Genomic DNA, 20,073 nt, shown 5'->3' with positions numbered 1-20,073 from the left:
ATAGACCCATCATTTTCGTATGGAGACCGCAATTTATTCCAAATGCCCACCTTATCCTAGTTTTTGCAAAGGTTCACCTGTCTGTGTTCAGTTAAGACCGGTATGCCTTAGATCTGAGGCCAAAAGGTCTAAAATCCGGACACAAAATCACATTCCGATCTCGAGCGAATTTTGGGTGAAAAAAAACCGGGTCCAAAAAATGAGCTTTTTCTCTCTGTATTTTGTAGTGCAACTAGAACTTCCAGATTATTTGATACCATTTTAGAGCTATATCTGTCTGCTTTTTTTTAATACCACCCACGTTGGTCTATCTTAAATGGCCTCGATGCTGCAGGGCTTTGAAGTAGGGTACAGCCTCATCACGCCTACAGACGGGATCGGGGCTGAATCGGTTAATCCCCTGTTGGCTGTATACAGGGTCAAAGCTTTTTAAAAAAACTGTTGAAATTTTAAGTATTCTTTTTTAAAAATAATACTTTGTATGTATAGTGAGTGCTGGAAGATACAAAATGGAATTGGGTTCTGACCCTAGTTTTATGATCTGGGGGTCCAGCAGGATGGGTGATGGGACAGAGCATAGCACCACATTAAATATTATGATCTCATCATGGGATGCAACTGTCACAGCTAGTGACTGGTATATGATATTTACATTTTTAAAACATGTAAAGAGATGGTTTAAATGGATATAGAGAACACTTCATAAAAAAATAAACAAAACACATGAAGAAAAAAAGTAATAAATAAGTTCCAATGATTGTGAAAAATTTAGTAGGATGCAAAAGTTGTTTCTGAACTGTGAAGTACATGATTACATAATAATAAATCTTTTGTGACATATAAAACATTAAAAATTCCTCTTGCCCAACCTTTTCTCATTTAAAATTTACACTATAAGGTCACCAAGTACAAATACATTAAGATTCTTTATTGTGTTACTTTTTATATCCACTACATATAGAAATACTTGTGACTCAAAAAGAGAATTTTCATTCCTATTTGATGCAGAAGCAATGAAGAGCTGGAGACATTCAAGCAACACATATTGATGTATACTAACAAATGCTTTGCGCACTCACAGGCAAAGAATTTCATGGCAGCCCTCGACCATAATATCCCTGTCGACATGCCACTGCTTTTGAACAAGCAGGGTGAATTTATGTGTATTATGGTGATCAGAAAACATCAGATATGTATAGAACCTAACCAACAATGATCAATTAATTTTGTTCAAGCATAAAGGAATGAACAAGAACCACAAACAATTATAAACAAATAGAATAACTTTATTTCTCATGAAAAATGTCCCAAAACAAGTATCATGCCCCAAAATGTCCCATAACAATTCTGATACTTGCCCAGCAATATCAACAAAAACTTGGTTGAAAGAACATGATGGATTCATGCACACATATCTAGGTCTGCCCAGTATGCAAAATCAAGTTTATTTTGAAAATCTTGGTTAAGTTCTGGGTCGAAATGTTACTTGATGCTCTTGAATTGAAACAATTTAATGGAAAGAAAATTTTTTGACATAAATTTAGGATCAGTAAGCACTGCCCTTTAATATTCACATCCCTCTGCAAACCCTCCACTCTGCATGCAAAGTCACTGTCATTCCAAAATGTAGTTGTAACAATATCAGGATGGGGAGTAAGGAAGAGATCATGTCTTAGACTCTCAGATTTAATCATTCTACCAAGATTTTAGTCTTAAACACTACAAATGAAAAAATTAAAAACTTCTGCAAAATCTTGGAAAACTCCGAGTTAAAAACTTAGTATGATGGAATAACAAAGCTGTTTTCATTTCAATTATCTTTTTCTTTTCTTCATTAGGTACCATACATCTTACAAGAGAAGTGGACGATGGACTGTAAACCTAGAAAAGGGGAGGACATATCTCTCCCACATTCTCCAACATTATTGGTGAAGACGGCAAATGGATCCTGTAGGAATGAATAAGAGAAGTCAGTGTGCTCGATGTAAAAATGGAAAAACATCTGGATCCAATTCTTCATCCACTTTGAGCCATTAAGTAAAGGAGCTTGTCTTTTGAAGAATAGCCAGTGTATTGGCTTAAGACATCATGGTACATGTCTTGGATTGACCACATATGCGTCTTTGACCATTCACACAAAGCAGCTGGGGATAACCACTCATACTTTCCCTATCATGCTGTCACAACTCATTCTTTCAACATGCCACAGGATGATTTTGCTTTCCTCATATAATCTTCGGACAGGACAAGCACAAATCAAGTCTACACTCAGGCCAGGGCACGAACTTCCTCATCAAGCACCAAAACTTGCATGTTCTGCCAGAAAAAAAAAAGCATTAGAATAGACTTGCATACCTGTTCAGTTATCAATGAAGAAATCAGGGTAGAGACCTGTATTTAAATAATCTTGCTGGTACAAAATTATTATTAATTCCTTACAAGGCTCTTGGTCTTCTAAGAATTACGAACCTTTTTTTTATCAACCAATAATTTTTATTTGAATTATTGGCTGTATGTCAGTGAGAGAAAGAGAGAACACTTGTTAGACACATTGGAAAATATTGTACTTATCCAAAATATCTTATTGTTCTAAAAACAAAAATACTTGTGTACAATTATATTCAAAGTGAACATCCACTGTAACAGAAATATTTTGATGCCACTATAGGAACAATTCCTAAAGAATCAATTTCAAAAATACACTCAGATTACACTCAAGTTATGCAAGCTGATGAATTTGTTAAGTATTAATGAGGTGCACCTTCTCTCATCAAATTCAAATTGCAGGAGGAAATTCTTTGAGGGAAAGAGGTGTGAACTGACAAGTTTGTTTGCTGCTACAGGTTCACCACAGATTCTATCAAAAATTTATTACAAACATGGACAAAAGTTCAGGGTAACAATGTCAGAAAGTTTTTTTAATCAAAATTGTACAGCATGCCAGGCTTCTGCTCATTTATTGACTTTTTAGCAATATGGTTCTGTGATGTAAGAAAAAAATGCCACTGCCTACAAGGGACTGTTGAACCAGGGGTCAGTCTCATTTTCAATTGTCATTTAAGCTCTTTTTCATTGGATTTTGAAGAAGAAAAATAAGAAAAAGATGATAGATACAAAAGCAATGCTCGAGTTACTGGCTTATGGCTTAATAATTTGTAATTTTGAGTCAATTTTTGCAATTCTGTGAACAATGAGGTAAAAACAAGAGCAGGCATTTCTGGAAGAAAGTGGCAGATTTCAAATGCTAATGGTAGAGACATTTTGAGTACCACTTTGGAAATAGCTGGGGCTATCAAAAGACTGATGATGTAATGAACTGTTTACAAGTGAAATAAAGCAGTGGGATGTATGACCACACTTAATAACAGAAGAGATTGTCTTTGGGAAATTAAAGTTGAAATGTACAAGGCTAACAAATTAAGGTTGGAAGGTACAAGGCTAACAAATCTGTCCAGAGCATACGAATGGATGTTACAAGTTACTGATACTGTACACAGATTAAAGTCATTAGCAGATTCATATTATAAAGGAGTCATGACACATTTTAGTTGCATTATTATACTTTAAGATTACAATGAGATTTCACCAAAAAAAGGCCACAAGTTCAATTAAAAGGTCCATTATAAACTAAACATTTGCATATACTGGCTCCTTTCCCAATGATATAACAAGGAGAGAATATTAGTCAATGAAGTTATGTTTCTCTGTAGGAAATATGTACCACATCTCTGATCCTCATGGGACCTTTCTAAACATTACTAAAATATCGGGCTAAAAAAAAAGAACATGGTCATCAAGACTTTCCAATTTTGCATGCAGCATCTGATAGAAAAAAAAATCTTAAATTGTAAAAGAGAACCCATGGAGACTGCACAGTAGTATGACATGCATGCTGTACTTGTATGCATTCAGTTATGACACTCTTCCTGAGCAATTCATACCATATTCAACTGCAGTATAATTTAAGCAAAGACTTAAGCTATGTGATGTACATGTTTTCTTTGTGACATTGTGTAATGTTATATTGTGACTTGAGATTACTAGAATGCTTGTTGCATGGGATCTCATTTACTGAAAAGTGGCAGTGCACTGTACCAATAACTTTCAAGATGACTTTTAGCACAGTGTTTATGAGCCATGAACCTTTCTATAAAGGGAGAATATTTACTAACAAGCCCATGCATGGAAAAAGGATTATGCTATGAAATTATTTATGGTAGCACAAAATTTGTATGACTCATTTTTTTATGAATTCTAGCTGCTGGTGTCATTATTTATATAAATATCTATAAACTTTCACCTCACCTCAGGAAAATTTAATTTTGTAGTTTAACTAAAGTCCAAGTAAGAACCATTATCACTTGTCTGAAAAATGCTGTCCAGGCTTGGAGAGCTACTTCTTAAGGTTCAAGATGTAACTCATTATTTCCCAGGTTAGAAACATTAAAAGTTTGTTTGTTTTGCATCTGCATATATGGAAATAAACTGTGAATCTTGGAGAAATATACTAAGCCACAAATATGCGATGAAGAAATGAAGATAAAATGTCCAAGTTTGGAATTAAGCAAATCTGTATAGAAATCATAATCAATATGCTTCGTCTTTTCCTTCAAAGTCATTTTATATATTTAATATTACTTCCAAGAAAATAAGTAAACAAATCATGCAAGATGACCTACCGTATCCGACCAAGTGGTGTTGGCTTCTTGTGTTTACAATGCTGATGTCGTCAAATCGTGTGTTCCACCCTTCAGCTGAAACTGGTTGACCCGTAGATGTCACCAAACAAAATCAGATTCATTCGTAAGCAAGTGAAAAATGGTCACGTTTCTCGATTTGAGGGAGAAATTAGATGGCTCTAAACGTGATGAAACATTGATATTTATTTGGTTTCAAGGGCATCCAACGATATTAAGGATGAATATCTTTCAAGATTCAGTTTTATTCAGACGATTTGCCTTCTATGACTTTACATGTAATTGTACTATTGGGCCTTTTAGAGGCAGTTTGGAAAGAATATTGTGCAAATAGCTGATTTTAAATGAACTCAGCAAAGACATGAATTAAATAAAAATTTTTTACCAGAACAGGTTGTTGGTTTGACTGGTTTGCTGTCAAGTGTGCTGCAGCCTGTTGCTGTAACTGCTGAAATGTAAAAGACTGTGAACCAGTCAGACTAGCTGAGGATAACATCCCTGCTTGTGTCATCGCCTGCTGCACAAACTGTACTGCTGGCTGGGAGATAAGAGTGATAGGTTGCGATGATGGTACAGATGTCAAACCAGACTGAGAGGTCAGAAGAGCTGCAGATTTGGATGAATTGGACTGCTGGGCCGACAAAGCAGCCACTAGTTGCTGTTGTGTTGTTGTTTGGCTTGTTGTGGTCTGAAGCTGAGCTGATGACAAGTTTCTCATGAAGGCAACAGGTCGCATCATTTGCCCTCCAGTCACTGGTATGACTGTCTGCAACTTTTCTGCTAATGCTGAAAATAAATAAAAAAATTTATTTAAAAAAATTACATGTACAAGAACAAATTTGATTTCTTAATTCTTAATCTTTTGACCAATCAGAATGCTCTTTTACAATGTGCATCTATTAAATACCATATGGAATAAATACTGTTATAAGGATTGTTTATATACAGTTAAATTATTGCAGAATGGGGCAGGACAGGCTGTTATCTAAAAACCAGATTGGAGATAACAGAAAGAAAAGAAAAACAGTCCACATAGAGGAAAATTGGAATCAGGCCAAGAGAAAAGTGGAACTCCACTTTAAAACAAACAAAGTCACCACTGAGATTTGGCTGATGGGAGGCAGAGGAATGGAAACAGCAGAGAGAAGCTACTCCAGCCTATTCCATGTCAAAATCATTAGAATCCTTAGGGCCAACAGGGCATCTTCATTTTGCTCTAACTCTTGTGAGGCAGGATTCTCTTGCCCTGTATCTCTCCACTGTCAAGGTGACTTGGGGATAAAAGGTAACTCATCCCGTAACTCCTCATGTGGAGCGAGGAGACCGTCTCCTGTGGTACACTGGGCAGGATATTTATAACAAGAGTGACTCTCAACTTTTCCAAGTGTTCTGGAAAGGAAGGCCTGCTTATCATCGCTCTTTTAGTCTCCACTACGTGAGAGGGCCATGTCAGGCCATGGACATCATGCACCAATGCCCTGATGGCTGCATAAAAGAGAAGTACCAATCACTTCCCTGCATAGGATAACCCAACATCCTGTAGAGAATGTGTGGAATAAAAGGAATGGGAAGGGGTGGGGTGGGATGCCAATCCGATAACCTAGTCTGTTATCTGTACACCAACTCCCAGTCCCTTGCAGGAATAAAATGACCAATCCCAATCGCATACCAAGGGGCTCCAATGTTCTGTAACCATATTCAGACCTGTGTCTGGTGGCTTTGGGAAAATCACTTTATGGAAGGATGAATTTTCATCATATGAACAATGGTATTTTCCATCATGGCATGGGAAAATTACACAATATTAACAGGTAATGAATTGCTGGTATTAAATATAACTTTCCAAGGAATAATTATTTCAAATCCCAATGTGTTTGTGGAGCATAAAAGCCCTGCCAACAACAGCTATTTCTTATAGTGACTAAATATCATTTATGTTTGTCCCTGTGCTGAAGTGACCAAACCTGGACTGTCATAAAATTTGGCTGTAACCCTTGTGACAGAGCTGTTGAGATACCAGGTAGACATGAAAGGAACCAGATTTCAGGTCTCTATCTCAAGGGGAATGTGAGAAAATAGGAAGAAATTGATTAGTTGGTTACATACAGATCAGCAGAACTGAAATTCAATGACTTTTCCATCACCAGTTTTCAATTACCACTCATGTATCAAGTGTTCTACTCCAGTTACTAATTTAAATACAAGAAACAAACACAAAAACAATACAGATATAAACTGAATGAAACATGAAAGGGAAATAATATTTATTAAAAAGTCATTGTAACTGGCCCCAGATGTTAACCAATGCTCTTTAGCTCATATAATTTCTCCACTCCAGTGTTTTCACTTCAGAGATGATGCCAGGATTTTATATAAGGGGTGTGATGGGGGAAGACAGACGAAAAAAAGGAGTGGGATGAGGAAACAGACATAGTTCAGTATTTACATGACACTTCAATATCCATCTACCTTTCTTCCAGCTCCACTCTGTGAGAGTCCTATTGAAATCAGAATCTCTAAAAGATGTCAACTGTAGTTGTATAAGCACTAATCTGATTTTTTCTGAGCTTAAGCTGCTCCATACCAATGTATGAATTTCGTTCTGTGCTGAGCCATCTGCCCTGAAGGGACATGTACATAGGTACTTAACCTGCTGGAACTATTTTTGTGGCATACTTCTTTATAAATTTTCCAAAGTGTATAGGTATTGACTTTTGGATACTTCTGATTTTGGATACTTCCAAAATAAGATTTTTCACCAACATAAGCTCTGTTCAAGTTTCACTTTCTTGAATCAGTGCTTTACTGACTACTATGCCAGAATTACAATATGTTCCACAATGCTGTATTAGGATTTTAAGTCCACCAATACCACAGTCTGCTTATCTTTATCTCCTAACCTCATTTATAGATTTTTTAAAAATTTATCTGAACCCTTATAGGGCCATATGTAGCTATGCTGAAGAAATTTTGAAATATGCATTTTTAAGGAGAAAAATGAATTTTTTTGGAATTACTGAGGTCTCATTATTGCATATTTATGCTTTTTTCAGTGATAAACCCTATGTTATTATGCCAGGAGCTGATTAAATATTGAAACCTAAAACTGGAATGTAGTCAAAATTCACAGATTTGGAGATAAAGTTTTCTTATCAACACAACAGAATTTACAAACATGTCAAAATTGTAAACACTATCTGGGATCATACTGGGCTTTGCCAATGTCCCAAATTGCGCTTTTCCCCCTTATTGGCTAAAAAATATTCCATCTGGTGATTTTTTTTGTGACAACATTTTTGCTGTTAAAACTTCAATATACAATCTTGGGTTTGGAGTGGAGAAAAACAAAGGCACCATAAAATGCAGCCGCAAACTTGGATATAAATTGCACTGGAATCTATTGCTAAACGGACAGATCTTTTGTTCATATTGACAACTCATCTTAACAGTGCTTTGTTATATCAGAATCTGCTTACGCTAATCACTAGCCATAGTACTGTATGCTGTGACAGATCTCCAATAGTCATGCTACTGGACTACTACAATCAACCACCTCTGAAGGTGGTAACAGGAATGACTACAATCGACCAAACGATGGTTCATTTTTTAAAGTGAAAAATGCACCAGAATTTTTTCTGGGGGATAAAACTTCAAAAGAAAACTGATTACATTTGAAACACTGATTGTTCTGTAAAAATACTAAGCAAATGTAATGTTTTTTGTCCCAATGAATGTTTACAATTATTTGATGTTGCCACTGCAATAACAAATGGACATTTGTTTAGTTCTCCAAAGATGGCCATCAAGTAAACTAAATGGGGTACATCTTGCAAAAATGTTTGTTAAACTTTTTAATTTGTTCACATGTTCATTTCCCTATGAATAACCACATCCCCTTGGTAGTCTCTGCAAGATGATAGCTGCCTTTGGCTAACCGAAATCCAAGCTAATTTAAGTACATGTACATGTAGCACGTAAACAACTATACAGCCACATACTACTGGAGACAATGAATATCAGAGTGAATTGTTTTGTTGACAATAGGATACAGATACTACCATTTTTTATATGTTTTATTTGTGTTTCTAATGGAATGTGATCGAAGTTTCTAACATATGATCTAATAACTGAATTAATGGATTTTTCATATACACACACAATAACGTAACACATTGTGAAATGTACTACAAAAATATAAATTGCCAATATACAAGTATATTTCAGACCAGATCACCTCATAAAAATAAAACTTGAATTCAAAATTTTAAATTTTTTTTAGCCCTCTTCCCAACACTTAAGAAAACGTCTGCTTATGTCGACAATGTTACCTTGGTCCCAATGATGTCAAAATAAATAGGTGGTACTGTGTTATGAAAATTAAAACATTTTTGGAAAATTGGTGAGAAAATATTGAGGTTGGCGATAACTTTTTCTAAAGCTAGCGCCAACCCTGACTATATGTACTAATTTCAGTCATTTTGGCAATTTCAGGCAAGGTGCATCAGCTAAAATTCTCACTTTCAATACTTTTCCAGTCCAAAAATGATATACTTTACAGCTTTAAAAATAAACTGCAATTATCACTATCATCAGCTAGTATTTGCCAAACAAAGCAAAACTGAACTGCACTGGGATTCAGTCATTTCTGAATTTTGGACATAACCTGAAGTTTACACATGCATTTGTAAAACTTCCTTGATGCATCATTTAAACTATGATAGAATGCTTTATCCAGGACCGAATGTCCCAATTAAAGTGAAAGAGTATACATGCATTAATGACATCATGTGAAAGATGTGATATGTACGATATCCAAATACTTCTGTGGATTATGATAAAGGTGGAATTGCTAGCATATGATGGAAAATCAACAGTATTTCCAATCATCACACAATGTAAACTAAATGATTCAAAAATAAAATTTCGATCATATTTTAAGAAAAATCTCTAAAATTCAATGACTTTCAATGACCTTGGTGAAAAATCCTTGACTTTCAAGGCCTTGAATTTTAAGTGTTCATTTTTCAATGACCATTAATAATTGTGTGGACCCTGATTAGTGACCTTTACTTTGACGATAAAACTTTGTGATACATGAGAAACCATCAAAAAATGAAACATAAGTGTACCATGCTTCATTCCTGAACCTCAAACAGTTTTCAAGAGATAAGGCAGAAGCAAAATTAGTAATGAAGTAACAATAAATGCACTTGGCAGCTATATTAGAAATCCGATTGGCATAATTTTACTTTAGGCACACACAGACATCATAAGAAGTCTTCTGGCGAAAACCTAAAGTCAACATGACTTTCCATTCATGAAGTGTAGTGATAACAAGATTTCAAGATGGCTGCAACTGCAACCATATTGGCTTTCATATCTGCTCCATTTTGATTTAGGACCAACAAGACATCGTAAGAGGTCTTTAGCAAAAACTCCAATTTGACATGGCCATCCATTCGGAAGAAATATTGATCCTTGACAATGGAGACAAAACTTCAATTTGTGGAATGCAACACATCTTCTAGTGACAATATACAAATGTACAAAAATTTCATTAAAGTTTCTTAAGCTCAAGTTATGGAGTATGTAATGACAAGAACCCCTTGAAGGAACTGATGCTAATCTGGTCAAACAAATTTTCAGGAATTTAAGAACATTTCTTTTCTTCAACTGCGGAGTATTTAAACTAGTTCTGATATTCTTGAGGAACTTCAGCATACCAAATTTGGTAACAAAGCTATGTTTGAGTTACCATGTTCACAAGATACCTGTACATGAAGCACATGGCCCATGACCTGGACCACAGATAGAAGATAGCCCAACTAATGTCATGATATGTCACAAGCTACGTTTTGTTAAGTCTAAAGATATTTTCTGGAGATAGAGAAAATGAAGCTAATGAACTGTTATCTTTCAAGGTATGCCTCTGATATATCCACAAATTGGTTAAACGTTACAAATCCACTCACATTTGTCTTTGTTAACATGCTAACAAGCCAGTACAGCTAAATACCTATCTCAAGACCTTAAACCTTAAAATCATGTCAGCATGCCAGCTATCAACTTGTTTATTTGAATGAAACTAAATACAAAACTGAGTCAGCATTCGCCTTGTATATGTATCAATGTGTTCATAGGCTCAGTGAAGAACAAAGAAATGCAAGTACTTACCTTTGACCTGACCCCAATTACAATCATGTCTGGTTTTAAAAACTTCTCGAAATGCACAAATGGTGGTGACCAAATATGAACAACTTTCATTCAGAACCAATTAAATATTGCAAGAAGTATTTTAGTGTGCACTCCATGTCAATGCCACAAACATTTTGAGTTGGGTATTGTGCTATGCTGGTGGTCAGATGAGCATAATGCTCATCAGAACTAGTTACGTATTGATAATGTGTTTTAATGAAACCAATGTTTCTATGACCATCAGAAGTAGCCACAGCAATATTTTCAAGATGGCCTTCATGGCTGCCATTTTGAAGATTGCATCAGCATCATTGCAATTATATGAACAATTTTACACTGCAAGAAACAATAAAAAGGCATGTCTGTAAAGCTACATGCTCTAGACAATTTTGGGAGGTCACATTGGCATCATTTTCATTTGGGACCAAGTACCTATGGTGTAAAGTATTTTAGTGAACCATATTAAAATGACCATCCCTTAAAATTGACTGGTGATAACAAGACTGTCAGGATCAATGACACTGCAACCATATCTGACGTCTGATTAGAAGATTTTTCATTAAGAACCAACTAAACTTCAGATAAAGTTTTTTAGTGAAAACCCCATGAAGATACGACCATCTTTTCTGAAAGAGTATTTATAACAAGATTTTTTTAAGATGCCATAGTAACCAGATTGGAAGTCCAAGGGGCATCAGTTTCATTTTGGACCAACATATAGTCATATAGTCTTATACTGTAGATATGAATATATGTTCAGAAGTAGCAATAACAGCATTTTCAAGATGGTCACTAAGGCAGCCATACTGAATATCTGATGGGCACAAGTTTATTAGGACCAATAAGACATCGTAAGAAGTCCTTTGGTGAAGACCCCAGATTGACAAGAACATGTTTCAGGGAATAGCGCTAACAAGATTTACAGAACAGTGGCCATATTGGATGTCAGGTTGGCACCATTATCATTTAGACCAAACCCAGTGTCAAATCCTTCAGTGAAAACGCCATCCATTCTGGAGTAGTTTTGATACGTAGATTTTTGATGATGGTTGCCATGGTGGCCATTTATGTTTTAGGGACACCATAATCATTCAGGATTAACTAACCCTTGGGATGAACGTGTTCATGTTTTGTTGCAATCCTCCCAACCAGTTTCAGAGTAGTAGCAATAACAAATTAGTGTGAACAGATTACAGATACTGGACACTGGATAAAAGATGAAAGGCCATCAATCAGTACAACTGGACTATGACCCTTCAAGCTTAAAAGTGTATTCACAAAATTCTCCCATACAATGATGGAAGCAGATATACTTGTGAACATAAAGATTACAAGATGACCAAAACTTGCACCAGTAATCCATAAAAAATTCAAGACAAGCGCACTCTCAAGGTTCTGTCACACAATGCATACAGCTGCAGCACATGAAGAGCAATAACTCTAACAAAAAATGTGACAGCAAAGTGATTGATATTGCATCTCCAAATGATGACCACAACATGTACAAAATTTCTGGTCATCCACTGAAAACTGAGACTAGTTGTATTCACAAATTTCTGTCATACACTACACAAGGCACAAATACTGCAACATCTCTACTTAAGGTTTATTTATATTTGTAAATCTTGGTAACATCTGAAAGGTACCATATGTACACACCCACTAAATGTCTGATATTTTTAAAACTGTTCAGAAAAATATTAACAAGCTCATGCAATTATTGTGCTCTCAAAACTGTAGAAGATGTAAAAAAATACAACCTCATTTTGACAGAATTCTTATTGTTCTTTTCAAAACTTTTAATCATCAATGTCATCATTGCTATTATCAGCCAGAATTTGCTGAAAGGAATCATGAGATGAAGATGTTGTGAGAAAGTAATTTTGGTTTTCTATTCAGTGCATATTTTAAAGAAGCATTTGTACAATTTACATGATGAATATAAGTTCATGGAAAGGTTAAAACTACGACAGAGTGCTTGATTCAAGGCCAAATGTACCAATCAAATTTACCTTAACAACCATTCATGTCAAGCCCAATTACCCAGATGTGTGAACAGTTGCCCGTCTGAAAAATGACATGTACTGCGACCAGTGCTACGAGACTTCCACTGATGGAAAGACAAAACATGACAAGCCTTTTAAGGTTGAAAAAAGGTGCTGATTTTCAAGACCTTTAAAGGTTTTGATTTTACCATTTTGAAACTGAAGTACTTTAAAAAATCTGTATAACTCTGTCTATGCATGTAACATGTTCCTCCTCATCTGGAGACATTTTCCAATCTGTATTACCAATTTTTACATTTATCACAGACTGAGGCTACTTAATGTTATTGGCTGGTTTATAACAGCACTTTTAACACATTTATTGGCTATCAGTGCCAAAGAAATGGGAATCAAGTGCCTTTTCCATGGATATACTGAGGCAGCTTAGCAGGGCTTAGGGGTACTTAGGGTTGTACCAATAAAACATACATGGGACCCAGGGAAGGCACTTTTAAAGTGGGGTACTCACCAATAGATGCAATTTAGAATTTTCTTATTATTTAAATATGAACTCCATGAAACCAAAGTACCCTGGCATACATTTTTCAAAAGCTACCTTCCCTCTGGGTACCATGTATGTTTAAATGGAACAGCCCTTAAGCATATTCCTTAATTATGAAATACAAATTTACTGACATATGGTTTTTCTAACCTCCCAATATAGACAGTAGGTTCCATGCAGTCTAGAATATTTAGAACATCAGTGACAGCAAGCAAATGATTGATCACAGTGTTTAGGACTGGAACCCAAAATGTTTTGATTGCGACTTTACCATGCAAACTTCTAGACCAATCTGGTCTGTAAATGAACATACTTTACCTGTATTTTGAAATCCAGGCTCTTTTTTCACTTCTATGTGTGCCCCATTTGACAACGCATTGGCCGCAATACTGGTAGGTCCATTGAGAACTACTTGTGTTCCGTTGGACATTATTACTTTTGGTTTAGTAATTACTGAAGGGAGCTGATGTACTGCTGCTGAAGTCAAACCAGTTATTGTGGATGTTACTACCGCTGTTGAAACAAGCCCAGTCCCTGCAACAAGATTTACAATTATATATAAACAGGATCAACAGTGAAACTTGACTTAATGGATAATTTCAGATTAAGGACACCTATTCATAAAAGAACATTCTTATAAACCCCTTTAAACAATAATTTCACGTACAAATTTGATCTCCATCACTTACAAATTAAACCTAAAGGATACCTGTCCATAAAGGATACAAAACTAGTAATAACCACTGTATGAACTGGAATTGCACACATGTACAAAACTTGAGGTAACACATTCCCAAGGTACGTAACTTACATGAAGACACCTACCAAAAGTAACCTATGATCATGCACTCTCCAATGTTACGGTGTAGTGGTTATGCTAGTGCTCTATAGTACAGTATTCAATTTATACACAACTTATGAAACACCTTGTTTACATGGCAACATAAAAAGTACTGAATGCAGAAAATTCTTGGTATTAAAAGGCACCCTTATGCATCCTGCTTGACATGTATACCAAATTTGGCTAAAATATCTTTATCTGTTAGAGTTATACTCTGTAAACAGAAATACTGATAGACTAACATAGTGAAAGTCATCCTTTTATTATTACATAATGGAGAAGAGATAGCAGAATAATAACAGGCTTAAGTGGACCTATTATTGCTCACCTAGCTTACATAACAGTTAACAGTTCACTAAACAGGTTTATGTAATAATCTAAGAAAACATCCTTTGTAAATTAGCTCAGAATAATTTGTATCCTGTTCCTAATTTTTATAACTTGATAACATTTCTTTCTAAATGTAAAGGTGTAATTAATGTGAACAATCTTTTGCTGATAATTAAAGTCTTTCACAGTCATGATGATGATAAACCCAACAAATAAAAAAATATATCTTCAAGAATGGTAACAAGCTCAGGCAATCAAATGCATGTTCACCTCATTAATTTGCATGGGCCCAACTTTTGAAATTGCCCAAGATTTTTATGATATATGCCTATATTCCAACTCTGATAAAAATGACATCAGAATTATGGCTTTCAAAGTAGCAATAAAGTCAGCCGATTATATACAACACCAACTCATAAATATATGTGCATTTTGAAATTTATCAAACTTGTAAAAGTATATGTTCCAAATTTTATCAAAATCAAAAATGTGGCTTCCACAGTGCCCCAATCAATTCAATAATGTGTGTAATTCGTTCTGTACTGAATTTGTAAAAGATCTTGATGATATAAACCTGTACTCCAAGTTTGAGTCAATGGCCAAGGTTCTGATGTGTTAACCCTATGTACACCTTGGCAGATTAATAAAAAGATATTTCAGTGCTATGGGTCTGTGAATTTCACAGGATTGTGTTGGCAAGCCACCATATCCAATCAAGATCAATTTGTTCAAAGTTTAACAATGTTCCTGCATGATCGAGACAAGCTGAGCACACAACTGGAATGGACTAATAAAGATGCAACTTTTCACTGCCAGTCTGTGTTTGTACAAATACATCTTTGGCCTCAAATACACACCTGTAACTGCTTCTTTATGGTATGTAGTCATACTAAAACAAACAAAAGAATCTTTTTCAAGTCAATTGCCTTCATCATTTTCGGCCATTGTACAATGCATCACTGTTACACGCTATCGGTTAGTTGGCGTTACATAATAAGGAAGACAACTCATGAAAACCAATCGATGTTGTTAGGACTAAGCACTGAAATATCTGATCGATCTGCCAAGGTGTAGATACCATGAACACATTTGGAACCTTGACTAGTGAAGATGGATCAAAATCAGACCAGAAATATACAGATGCAAGATTATCTCATTAAGATGCATGAATCTTGATCAACACTGTCAAAAACTTGTCGGAGATTTTGAAGATATAACTATATACTAACATTTAGAGACGTCAAAAGTTTCAGAAATTTCTACCGGGTACCCATCAATCATAACCATCGTTAACTGGGTACCCGATAAAAGGGAAATTGTATTAAATGTGAACCTAAACTGCTCTGTTGTAGGTTCAGACATGCCAACCCTCGACCTAGGTATAAGTTTAATTTATTACTAACAGAAGTGGCAAGAAAGCATAATCTAGGCATAAAAAGAGTGATTTAAATATTACATGCCATAATTACAGAAAACTATGAAAAACGTACATATTTGTGTACTGAACATACAGTGCATCCCCCAGGGGTGTAAAACTGAGGGTACAAAAAACCCCTAGGTGTCAAAACTGGGGGTCAAATAAAAAATGTGGGGGTCAAAAATGTACTGACAAATTTTCATACGACTCGTACTTTTTCAGCTTGAAATAGGATATTGCAACTTGCACAACATACTCTCTCTCTCTCTCTTTCTCTGAACATACAAATACACCAACATGCACAATTAACAAACAAATACATTGTCCATTCAAAGAATAATTTTATTAGTTCATTTTTCTTTTAAAGTCATACTTTTAACAGTCTCCTCAACAATATTATAGCCCAACACATTACATATAAGCCAATACAAAAAGCCAAATAAATCTTTTTAACCAAATGGGAGTTAATTTACTGCCTTTCATCAAATGTGTACTATCATAGGTTTCATTGTACTTCGTCCGAGAACACATTTATCCAAATATCAAGGAGGATACTGATTCATCTTCTTTCTAATAAGTTACACTTGAACTTTAAGATCTTTTCTTTTATTGCAGTAAAAGTTAAAAACCAACAAAATCTGCTATGACCCGCTGACTTTGTAATCCAAATAACGCATTTGTCTCTGCAAGTTTACTGATTTCTATGTTATGAAATAATGTCTTCGGTTATAATAAGTTCTCCAGATATCTTATGGCGAACGAGGGCCTATTTTTAAAAATTCTAAAATCCAGTCACGAAAGGATTATTCACTTTTGCAGTCTTTGCAATCATGCAATCAGAAGTCACACCGGTAATCATAATGAATATTCCAGTCAAGGGACTAATTTTCTCCATTTTTCATTAAAGTTAGATCCACAGTTACTCTTTTGTGTTCTGCTTCTTTCACTTTCTTTGCCAATGTTTATAGTGCATGACGTTTTAATCTGGCGATCACTTTCTAGTGCAACGAGACTTGATGTTATATATCTAGAACAGCTTGCTGAACTCGATGGAAATCGCGAGAAGTTCCCGAGATTAGGGGAAGCTACTCCGTCATAACACTGCCTTTGCTAGTCTGGTTCACTGTTTTATATGTTCCCTGCGTTGCACTTTGCTATACGAATAGAGGAGCGCAAGGCAGGGAGCAAACAAAGCGGGGGAGCCAGTCGATGCCTATACGCGAAGTATATACGATGCCATCCATCATCCAATGCACTGGGTATTAAATAAATCATGATCATATTATGAAAATCCTTTGCATCAAAAAAACGCACTGTAACAAAATGTGTGCGTCAATTTTTTCCAGTGTGCATCCCTGATGCACAAATGTGCATAAAGGGAAACAATGACATACATTTATTTTTGCTACTTACCTGGATCTGCAGTTAAATTTTTTGTCACAGATTAGCTAAATCCATGTGGATTAGTACTTAATAAAAGTCCACAAATGACTGTAGTAGTATCCTCGACCTGCCATGGTATGTCATTTAATGACGGTATGGTGCAACTTTTTTAAGTTTAACAAAATCCCTCTCCTCTACCATTTTTCAGCCACATAACATCCAACCGTCATATCAATACAGCCCGTTTTTTTTATGATATCTGGCACCATTTATTTTCAATTTAGACTGGTCCACTATATATGTAGTATCAAATTAGAATGAATCTATGACAAGCGGTTTCACAATCAAGAATACCATCCATATTCTTGGAACTGTTTCAAGAAAAAATTATGCAAAACTTACCATATTTACACAGGGTAAATTTTAATTAGACCTTTTTTCAGTGTTATTAAATAACAGATTTCCCTTATATTTAAATATTTCAGTGAAAACTTTCATTCTGTATATTTTTGTCCATTCATTTATTGTTTCCTAACATGGCAAAAGAAGTGCATGGTACGGTAACCAAGTTTTTGTGTATGCTTTGCCAATACAAAAATATCAGCTCTTGGTTTCCAAGTTTTATCAAAATTTGATCAGAAATGTGGCCTCCAAATTGCTAGCAAGCTCTGCCATTCAGATGCAAGGTCACCAAATTAAAATGTGCAGGTCTCACTCATTACCACCTCGTCCAAGATATGAGCAATGAAAATATACATTTCAATTTTGATCAAAATCGGATCAGAAATATGATCTCCGAGTGGTAACAAGATTAACTAATCATATGCAAGAGCACCTCATTAATATGCATGGCTAACTCTCATTATCAAACTTGTTAGAGATTTAAAAGATATAAACCAATATTCAAAGGTTGATTGACTATTTATATTAGTGTTTAACTGCAAATTAGCTCTATAGTCACAAATAAAAGTAAAGTTCTAAAAATATAAAGTTGAAGAAACACACAAAACTTAAGGAAGTTAACCCCTTCAAGATTATTGTTGTCTCTGTCGGCTTAATATCACTTTTCAGCACACATCAGGCTAAACATGATGGCAAATAGAAGAGAAACTGTATAAGGCAAAGATGTTAGAATTCTATAAAGCTATATAAAAATAATACAGGTAAAGCACATATGCATGGTCACAAGTTTTATTATAAACTGCATTCTGTCAACAAAATGTTTTCAGGCGGTACATCATTATAAAGTTTCTTCACTTCCGTCTTACAGGGTGAAGTCAGCACATTCAACAAAATGTGTTCCACACTGGCAAAATCCAGAGTGGTGACAAGCAATTATAGATAGACATCACGTGATGCAAGATGGATACAGAACATCATAAGCTCACTTAGCTTTGTGCAAAGGTGAATGAAAAACCAAGAAGAGGGAGTCTAAATTTATAACCATGCCAGAGTGTACTTTGAGTTTAATCAAAGAGTTAACAATATAAGTATATACTTTGAGTTTAACCAAAGAGTTAACAATATAAGTATATACTTTGAGTTTAATCAAAGAGTTAACAATATAAGTATATACTCTGAGCTTAACCAAAGAGTTAATGATGTAAGTATACACTTTGAGTTTAATCAAAGAGTTAACAATATAAATATATACTTTTAGTTTAATCAAAGAGTTAACAATATAAGTATATACTTTTTAAGTTTAATCAAAGCGTTAACAATATAAGTATATAGTTTGAGTTTAACCAAAGAGTTAACAATATAAGTATATACTTTTTGAGTTTAATCAAAGAGTTAACAATATAAGTATATACTTTAAGCTTAATCAAAGAGTTAACAATATAAGTATATCCTTTGAGCTTAATCAAAGAGTTAACAATATAAGTATATACTTTGAGTTTAATCAAAGAGTTAACAATATAAGTATATACTCTGAGTTTAATCAAAGAGTTAACAATATAAGTATACACTTTGAGTTTAATCAAAGTCAGATAAAAAATGTGGCTTCCATAGTAATAACAAGGTTATCTAATCAATACAAGATCACCTCTACAGAATATATATATATGTGTATATGTGTGTGTGTTTGTGTATGTGTTTCTAATAGTTAATGGAATTTAGCATTTTAATAGTAAACATGTTACAATAAACAGTAATTATTGCTATCTTCATATAACGTTATACTCTCCAAGAGGGCTTCAAGGAAGAATAGCCCTTGACTATTGAGTCACCCTCTATAAATAAAGCATTATTATCCTTATTCTTATATGTATGTATGTATGTGTGTGTGTGTGTGTGTATTTTGCTCGTTGTTCTAGACTTTAATGACTTCAGAAATAAACCTACATTTCACTTTTTTAAATTGAAAATGAATTTAAAAAATATGGACTCCAAAGCAGAAACCAGCAAATGCTGATAGACTGATGATGAATGATGCACAATGGTCACAAGGTCAGGTGAGCTCAAAATACAGTCAGGTTTTCTTTTTGCTCTTTTCAGCAGTAAATGTGCAAATAATTTTGCTGTCCACAGTACATTATATAACTAACATGTCATTTTATTTTCCAGGAATCATTTTTCTTAAACATACCCCCAGTGACCCAGACTTTTTACAGACCTGCCTATCCTGACGAGTTTGTCTCAGCAAGGCAGTGGATTTTTTC

At 34.8% G+C, this 20,073-nt stretch overlaps 1 protein-coding gene across 4 annotated transcripts in view; it reads right to left on the bottom strand.

Moving 5' to 3' along the window:
• The window catches only part of LOC149805846 (forkhead box protein K2-like), a 74,335-nt gene that overhangs the window by 18,683 nt on the left and 35,579 nt on the right, over window positions 1-20,073 (bottom strand). For 3 of the 4 annotated variants that reach the window (XR_016419803.1, XM_089950566.1, XM_089950568.1), the window contains 2 exons: window positions 13,758-13,973; window positions 5,083-5,483 (listed from right to left, as the gene is read on the bottom strand). Coding sequence is in view for 3 of the 4 variants with exons in the window: in XM_089950566.1 (XP_089806692.1) it covers window positions 5,083-5,483; window positions 13,758-13,973 (617 nt within the window). In the remaining variant the exon portion in view is untranslated. Of the gene's footprint in view, window positions 1-1,265; window positions 2,317-5,082; window positions 5,484-13,757; window positions 13,974-20,073 lie in introns of those variants that run through there. The other variant, XM_089950569.1, reaches the window with a different exon arrangement.

The sequence above is a fragment of the Sinohyriopsis cumingii genome, chromosome 2, assembly GCF_028554795.1.
Source record: "Sinohyriopsis cumingii isolate HCF-2022 chromosome 2, ASM2855479v2, whole genome shotgun sequence".
Classification (NCBI taxonomy): Eukaryota; Metazoa; Mollusca; class Bivalvia; order Unionida; family Unionidae; genus Sinohyriopsis; species Sinohyriopsis cumingii.
This window is presented reverse-complemented; position numbering and strand designations above follow the sequence as displayed.